The 9,044-nt window shown below is 41.7% G+C and overlaps 1 protein-coding gene across 1 annotated transcript in view; it reads left to right on the top strand.

Annotated features, from left to right (window-relative positions):
- Positions 1–67: 67 nt before the first annotated feature.
- Positions 68–9,044, top strand: part of GVQW3 (GVQW motif containing 3) — a 49,516-nt gene continuing 40,539 nt past the window's right edge. Inside the window, 5 exon segments of the mRNA XM_057507204.1 lie at positions 68–598; positions 601–696; positions 699–900; positions 902–1,594; positions 3,081–4,200. Of these exon segments, the coding sequence (XP_057363187.1) occupies positions 544–598; positions 601–696; positions 699–900; positions 902–1,163 (615 nt within the window). The 5' untranslated portion in view covers positions 68–543 and the 3' untranslated portion in view covers positions 1,164–1,594; positions 3,081–4,200.

The raw sequence follows: 9,044 nt of genomic DNA, 5'->3' as shown, positions 1-9,044 counted from the left end.
GGTCGGGGAGGGAATGGCGCTCGCGGGCGTTTCTCCGGGGACTCTAGGGCAGGGAAGCCCTGGGCGGCTCCGGTAGGTTTGGCGTGCGCGGATTTCTGAAGCTCTAGGACACGCTTGCACGTTATTATCACTGGTGCCTTTCTCCTTGCTTGCTTAAATGGCCACCACTTAGGCCTCTACGGCAGAAATCGCTATAGACTCTTAAGGGCCGCGGAATCGGGACGACCTTGGTGACTGCTTTGCACACTCCCGGCACATCTGCGTGCACGAGTTGGATGTAGACGTGGGTTGTAGATTTAATTTTCCCCAGCTTTGCAACTACTCTTTGGTCCCATTAGTTTCACAGAACGGGCCTCTCCAGCCTCTACTGGAAGCCGAAGGGCGAAACCTCGGAAAGGCAGTTATTCTACCCTGGTGAGACTTAATAGGGTACAGAGAAGAGCGACACGATTCCCCCTGCATCTCTATAGAGATTGGTCCTTCTGTCTTCCCCTACAGTCGTAGCCTTCTAACGTTCCCTTCCTGTGTTGTTTAAGTGCCAATATGAGTGACCGCTATCTAGAACAAAGGATAAGTATTAAATTTTGCGTGAAGTTAAATCTACAAGTGAGACGCATCATCTTTTAAAAGAAGCTTATGGGGATGAAGTCATGTCAAGGGCCAGAGTTTTTGACTGGCACAAAAGGTTTAAGGAAGGCGGGAAGATTTTCGAGATGATGCCCGAACTGATCGTCCAGTTACACATCGGACTAATGAAAATATCCAGAAGGTCAAGGACTTGGTTTGTTCAAACTGGCAGTTAACAGTGAGGATGATTGCTGAAGAGTTACATTTAGATAAAGAAACCGTTAGACTCATTCTGAAAGAAAACTTGAATATGAGGAAAGTTTCTGCAAAAGTTAGGTATTTTGGAGAATGAGCTGAAACCTCAAAAACTTCACTTTCAGTCTGATTTTTCAAAGGAAACTAGGAAAAATAGCTCGTGTGTGAGGAAAAAGGTAACAAGTACTGAAACATGTAATCATCTCTCATGTCGGACTGGTGGGGAAATGCCTCTGCCTGTATCCCATCCCAAATTCCACTACCCTGCCAGCCAGCTTCTGCAGCCTTCGTCTTCCGCAAGCCTCTCCAAGGCAGCTCAGGGTTGGTTCACACTGTGGTGAAAAGAATATGAGGTAGCCGAACATGAACGAGAAAGCTGCCTCACAGTTAGGCACCTCATTTGCTGCTCATCTGTTTCAGCCTTCTCTACCATTCCTCCCTACATTATCATGGCCCTCCTAGTTACTCTTTGCTGGACCATTGGGCCACCTTCCTGCTGTTCTCTGTAACTTTGACTGGTTCTCGGCTGTTAACTTCTGGCACTTGATTTCTTTTGCTTAGCAAGTTTGGATCGCATCACTGCCCCGACCTTAGCTTGTTTTGGCTGTCCTGTTCCTTTGTTTTCAACATTCTGCCTCAGGACATCGTACCAATGAAAGGTGGGAGCAGGACCTCCTCGAGTCTACCTCTCTGTGCCTAGGGAGATATACATTTCTGGAGGACCCCAAAAGAAGGCCTACAGTTCCAGCCGGCTTCACAGGCAGGGCCTGAGGTATGGCACAGAAGGCAGTGGCCTACTAACTTAGTGAGCAATGTTAAGGGCCAGTCCAGCCCAAATGACCCAGTGGGAGTCCCTCAGAACTAAGGGGTTGGTTATCTATACTGATCTTCTCACAGACCTATCTATCCTAGATGGATTTGTTTCGTTTTAGTACTGTGTTTTGTTTGGACCCCCATTCATTTTGGTATCCCCTTTGCTGGAAGAGGAGGATTTGGTCCTAGAAAATATAAACCAGAGGACTCAGGCCCAAGCTGTGATGTGTGAGGAGGAAGACCAGGTGATGCTCTAGATTGTACATTAAGGGAATCTTGCCTACATGCTGATTCCCGCACAGTAGCCTATTTTTTGTTTGTTTTTTGTTTTGGTTATCATTAATCTACAATTACATGAAGAACATTATGTTTACTAGGCTCCCCGCTTCACCAAGTCCCCCCCCCCCCACCCCATTACAGTCACTGTCCATCAGCATAGTAAGATGCTATAGAATCACTACCTGTCTTCACTGTGTTGCACAGCCCTCCCCATGCCCCCTCCCTACATTATACCTGCACAGTAGCCTGTTTTTAGTAACTAACACCAACACTGTCAGGTGTTTTTTGAGCACCTGCAGTTTTTAGAACACTCCTGGACATTGACAGTGTGAAACTATGAAACAGGATCACCAAGGGCTGGGTGGACTTCATGGATGAGGAGGTTCCTGAACTGGAGCCATGAGGAAAGATGAGACAAGGAACTAAGGAGAAAGCCCCCAGCAGGTGGAACAGCATGAGGCTTCCAACCTGCATCAGTAGGAAAATGATGGCACTATTGGCTGAAATAGAAAAGCCTAAAGAGGAAGATAATGGTGTTGCAGAAGATGAGCAATTTGGGATAATTTGCTTCCTCTTCTCTGCCCCCAACTCTATGCCAGTAGTTTATATAAACTGCTTCCCCTGAGGCTGTGGATAGGTTTATAATAACCCATTTACTTGATTATTTGATATTCCCAGCAACACCTCAAAAAAGCAGTCTCCACAAACTGAAACTCCTTTAACTCTTCCTGCATCTCTGCTAGGATTTACAGAATAGAACTTTGCCCAAGTGAATTCCAAGTAATACCATGCAGACTGGAAGAACCTCAGAATGCCTGGTGGAAGTGTGGGGGTTGGGAGGAGGTAGTAACAGCATTTTCCAGGATTGGTCAATGTCTGTTTTAAGGATTTTTACATAGAATAGCTACTATTACCTAACTAGTAAATTAGTAAACAATATTAGTTGGTAGTAGAGGCCCAACACTTATTTGTTGTTTTAGTTCTCATTTTTAACTATCTCTAACCCCTTCAGATTACAAGTTCCCTACTAATACCTGATAGTTCTGAGGCACTGTAAAACTTAGACCTTACCCCACAAATAAAATATATTATGCAAGAAGACTCATAAACCAAGCAACAGTTTATAGACTCCTACCTACTTAGCAATTTCTACACATCTCTTTTAGGACCATTACATATTCCTACATCAGATGAAGCCTTGAGTTCCCCAGAAACACTTGCTACCAGGGACACTGGACTTCTGGAACAAAGCGCCCAGTGTCTGGCTATTGCAACTTTGTGCCGAACCTCGTATTAATCATTTCTCAGGTCCAGTGGTAATTGTTGCAGAATTGTATGCTCTTGGGCCACAGCCAGGATCCCACAACATTACCTATGGGCATTATCTACAACCTATTATAACTCGGAGGTCCTGAGAGAACTTATTTCTGGACTTATTCCTGTCCTGTGAACAGGGCTGGTGTAACCCTTCCGAAGATGCTGGACCAAGACCTGCTGCAGTGTAGGGTACCATTAAGCAGTGTTGGCCCAGACAGGGTTTGGACCCAGCAACTGGAACCAGATAATCAGGGATGTGGTTTCAAATTGTTCCAAGGAGCTATAAGGAAAAGGACTTACCTTAGATCATGTCTTCAGTATTCAGGTCAAACTACTACCTGAATGCATTGCCCATTTGCAGGGTTTCCCAGAAAACATTCAGTGAGATTATAATAAAACCCTAAAATGCCTCAGGTATTTGGGAAGGAAAATTATTCCCCAAATATTCATCCATAGCAAACCATTCATACATGGCTGTTAAGAATCACTAAACCTCAGGCTAGAGCATGATCTAGGAATATCCCCCAGACAGGAAAGTTCTGATACAACAGTACCCCTTATGTGCCCACCAACAAAACCTTTTACTGCTGCTATGAATTTTGCCTTGGCCTGCACCTTGCTGCCCAGGCCTCATGAGCTAATATAGACTCACAGATCCACCCATCCTCATGCCATGTGCTCTTGTCCTTAGCTTTTCTCAGACACCCCTCAGTTTATCCTTGACCATTGCTCTTGCTCCTCTGTTTGCCTGGTGCTTTGTTTTCTGGTTCTGGACCATACCTCCCTGTGGTAGCTGCTTTTGGCCACTTTGAATTGCCCTTTTGGTCATGGTTTTCTGCTCACCTTGTAACTCCTCTCTCCTCTGATTTTTTGGTCCTCCTTCCAGCTGCCCACTTCACCCCATAATCTTGAATAAGGAAACTGCACCAGCCCCAGCCCCACATTGCCTTCCTATCCTCAAGATGCAAGGTGGGTCGATGTGGGGGAATGTGTTGTTATTGTTTTTTATAAAGGGCATACAGGGAAGAAAGAAAACCTCCCTCCTGCCTTTAGCCATCAGGGGTTCCACTCCCCAAAGGCAACCAGTGTTACCAGTTTCTTTTTTTTTTTTTTTTTTTTGTAGATAATTATTTTTTATTGAAGGGTAGTTGACGCACAGTATTACATTACATTAGTTTCAGGTGTACAACACAGTGATAAAACATTTATATACATGACAATTCTAGGTTCCAGCTATCACCCTACCAAGCTGTTACAATATCTTGACTATATTCCTTACGCTATACATTACATCCCGGTTACTTATTTATTTTACCATTGGAAGTCTGTACTTTTTTTGTGTGTGTGTGAGGGCATCTCTCATATTTATTGATCAAATGGTTGTTAACGACAATAAAATTCTGTATAGGGGAGTCAGTGCTCAATGCACAATCGTTAATCCACCCCAAGCCTAATTTTCTTTTTTTTTTTTTTTAAATAATTATTTTTTATTGAAGGGTAGTTGACACACAGTATTACATTACATGAGTTTCAAGTGTACAACACAGTGGTAGAACATTTATATACATAATTCTAGGTTCCAGCTATCACCCTACCAGGCTGTTACAATATCTTGACTATATTCCTTATGCTATACATTACATCCCGGTTACTAATTTATTTTACCATTGGAAGTCTGTCCTTTTTTTTTTTTTTTTTTTTGTGAGGGCATCTCTCATATTTATTGATCAAATGGTTGTTAACGACAATAAAATTCTGTATAGGGGAGTCAATGCTCAATGCACAATCATTAATCCACCCCAGGCCTAATTTTTGGCAGTCTCCAATCTTCTGAGGCATAACAAACAAGTTTTTACATGTAGAACAAATTCTTACATAATGAATAAGTTACATAGTGAACAGTACAAGGGCAGTCATCACAGAAACTTTCGGTTTTGCTCATGCATTATGAACTCTAAACAGTCAGTTCAAATATGAATACTCATTTGGTTTTTATACTTGATTTATATGTGGATACCACATTTCTCTCTTTATTATTATTATTTTTAATAAAATGCTGAAGTGGTAGGTAGATACAAGATAAAGGTAGAAAACATAGTTTAGTGTTGTAAGAGAGCAAATGTAGATGATCAGGTGTGTGCCTGTAGACTATGTGTTAATCCAAGCTAGACCAGGGCAATAAAACATCCACGGATGCAGAACATTTCTCTCAGAATGGGGGGGTGAGGTTCTAAGCCTCACCTCTGTTGATCCCCAATTTCTCACCTGATGGCCCCCCTGCGACTGTGCCTGTCTTAGGTTGTTCCTCCCTTGAGGAATCTTACCCGTCTCTGGCTAACCAGTCATCTTCCGGGGCCATACAGGGAAATGTGAAGTTGGTAAGTGAGAGAGAAGCCTTATTGTTTGAAAAAGTTAGCTTTTTACTTCTTTGCATATTTATGCCCTGTGGCTTCTATGCCCAGCATTTGTCTTGAGGTATCTTTACCACTTGGAAGAATTATGATACTCGGTAAATTTGATATGAGGCACGAATTCTATTTAAGGGTTGTAATTAGGAAGGAAGAAGAAAAGCTATAGAAGTAGCAGGCAGAAGAAAACATGGGAAGATTGATTATTTCTTTGATATATCTTCTTGTAGAGTAACTTCAGCATGTATAGGTTTTAAGCTACTACTTAAATTGCACACACACATTAACATAATAGGAGTATAGTTACATAACCAAAGCATATCTGTAATTACCAGCCATCTGCAGTGAAACCAAGAAAACCAGTTAGGCACCTTAGGCATTTGTGAAAACTTATCTATGATATGGTGGATATTGTCCAACTGAACTTGAACAGTCTGAGAGAAATCAGACAAATTAAAACAACCCATTCCTGGGGACTGTTCACATGCCATATGTTCTTTTAACAGTAAATAGTTTGTAGTTGTAAGACTTTGGAGCGCTACAATTTGCACTTCTCCAAATTCTTGGTTGAGTTCCAACAGTATAGATCCAGTCCAATTTTGTTGTTTTACTGTATGCACAGGCCAGCTTAGATATCTCCTTCCTCGTTCCCATGGTAAGTCCAGGAACTGGTGGGATGAGTGCATGTACAGCTGTAGCAGTGCGTGGATCTTTGTTGGGGTTTTTTGATGATCATCTTCTGGCATGAGTCTTCCAGAGAGTGCAGATGTTGGAAGTTCTTTTTCATATCGTATCTTAGTTCATTTTCGGGGTAGCCCAATTAGGCTTTGATCCTCTGTATAAACACAAACAGACCCTTTGCCTACACTTTTATATGCCCTTTATACCCTTGTGTAGAACTCGTTGGAGGTTACCACACAGGAACTGCCCTTTTTTTTTTTTTTTTTTTTTTTTGCTATCACTAATCTACACTTACATGATGAATATTATGTTTACTAGGCTCTCCCCTATACCAGGTCTCCCCTATAAACCCCTTTACAGTCACTGTCCATCAGCATAGCAAAATGTTGTAGAATCACTACTTGCCTTCTCTGTGTTGTACAGCCCTCCCTTTTCTCCTACACCCCCATGCATGTTAATCTTAATACCCCCCTACTTCTCCCCCCCTTATCCCTCCCTACCCACCCATCCTCCCCAGTCCCTTTCCCTTTGGTACCTGTTAGTCCATTCTTGAGTTCTGTGATTCTGGTGCTGTTTTGTTCCTTCAGTTTTTCCTTTGTTCTTATATTCCACAGATAAGTGAAATCATTTGGTATTTCTCTTTCTCCGCTTGGCTTGTTTCACTGAGCATAATACCCTCCAGCTCCATCCATATTGCTGCAAATGGTAGGATTTGCCCTTTTCTTATGGCTGAGTAGTATTCCATTGTGTATATGTACCACATCTTCTTTATCCATTCATCTATTGATGGACATTTAGGTTGCTTCCAATTCTTGGCTATTGTAAATAGTGCTGCAATAAACATAGGGGTGCATCTGTCTTTCTCAAACTTGATTGCTGCGTTCTTAGGGTAAATTCCTAGGAGTGGAATTCCTGGGTCAAATGGTAAGTCTGTTTTGAGCATTTTGATGTACCTCCATACTGCTTTCCACAATGGTTGAACTAACTTACATTCCCACCAGCAGTGTAGGAGGGTTCCCCTTTCTCCACAGCCTCGCCAACATTTGTTGTTGTTTGTCTTTTGGATGGCAGCCATCCTTACTGGTGTGAGGTGATACCTCATTGTAGTTTTAATTTGCATTTCTCTGATAATTAGCGATGTGGAGCATCTTTTCATGTGTCTGTTGGCCATCTGTATTTCTTTTTTGGAGAACTGTCTGTTCAGTTCCTCTGCCCATTTTTTAATTGGGTTATTTGTTTTTTGTTTGTTGAGGCGTGAGAGCTCCTTATATATTCTGGACGTCAAGCCTTTATCGGATGTGTCATTTTCAAATATATTCTCCCATACTGTAGGGATCCTTCTTGTTCTATTGATGGTGTCTTTTGCTGTACAGAAGCTTTTCAGCTTAATATAGTCCCACTTACTCATTTTTGCTGTTGTTTTCCTTGCCCGGGGAGATATGTTCAAGAAGAGGTCACTCATGTTTATGTCTAAGAGGTTTTTGCCTATGTTTTCTTCCAAGAGTTTAATGGTTTCATGGCTTACATTCAGGTCTTTGATCCATTTTGAGTTTACTTTTGTATATGGGGTTAGACAATGGTCCAGTTTCATTCTCCTACATGTAGCTGTCCAGTTTTGCCAGCACCACCTGTTGAAGAGACTGTCATTTCGCCATTGTATGTCCATGGCTCCTTTATCAAATATTAATTGACCATATATGTCTGGGTTAATGTCTGGATTCTCTAGTCTGTTCCATTGGTCTGTGGCTCTGCTCTTGTGCCAGTACCAAATTGTCTTGATTACTATGGCTTTATAGTAGAGCTTGAAGTTGGGGAGTGAGATCCCCCCTACTTTATTCTTATTTCTCAGGATTGCTTTGGCTATTCGGGGTCTTTGGTGTTTCCATATGAATTTTTGAATTATTTGTTCCAGTTCATTGAAGAATGTTGCTGGTAGTTTCATAGGGATTGCATCAAATCTGTATATTGCTTTGGGCAGGATGGCCATTTTGACGATATTAATTCTTCCTAGCCACGAGCATGGGATGAGTTTCCATCTGTTAGTGTCCCCTTTAATTTCTCTTAAGAGTGACTTGTAGTTTTCAGAGTATAAGTCTTTCACTTCTTTGGTTAGGTTTATTCCTAGGTATTTTATTTTTTTTTATGCAATTGTGAATGGAGTTGTTTTCCTGATTTCTCTTTCTGTTGGTTCATTGTTAGTATATAGGAAAGCCACAGATTTCTGTGTGTTGATTTTGTATCCTGCAACTTTGCTGTATTCCGATATCAGTTCTAGTAGTTTTGAGGTGGAGTCTTTAGGGTTTTTTATGTACAGTATCATGTCATCTGCAAATAGTGACAGTTTAACTTCTTCTTTACCAATCTGGATTCCTTGTATTTCTTTATTTTGTCTGATTGCCGTGGCTAGGACCTCCAGTACTATGTTAAATAACAGTGGAGAGAGTGGGCATCCCTGTCTAGTTCCTGATCTCAGAGGAAATGCTTTCAGCTTCTCACTGTTCAATATAATGTTGGCTGTGGGTTTATCATAGATGGCCTTTATTATGTTGAGGTACTTGCCCTCTATTCCCATTTTGCTGAGAGTTTTTAACATGAATGGATGTTGAACTTTGTCAAATGCTTTTTCAGCATCTATGGAGATGATCATGTGGTTTTTGTCTTTCTTTTTGTTGATGTGGTGGATGATGTTGATGGACTTTCGAATGTTGTACCATCCTTGCATCC

Source organism: Manis pentadactyla, chromosome 9, assembly GCF_030020395.1.
Source record: "Manis pentadactyla isolate mManPen7 chromosome 9, mManPen7.hap1, whole genome shotgun sequence".
Lineage (NCBI taxonomy): Eukaryota > Metazoa > Chordata > Mammalia > Pholidota > Manidae > Manis > Manis pentadactyla.
The sequence above is the reverse complement of the archived record's forward strand: the minus strand, read 5'-3'. Positions and strand labels throughout refer to the sequence as shown.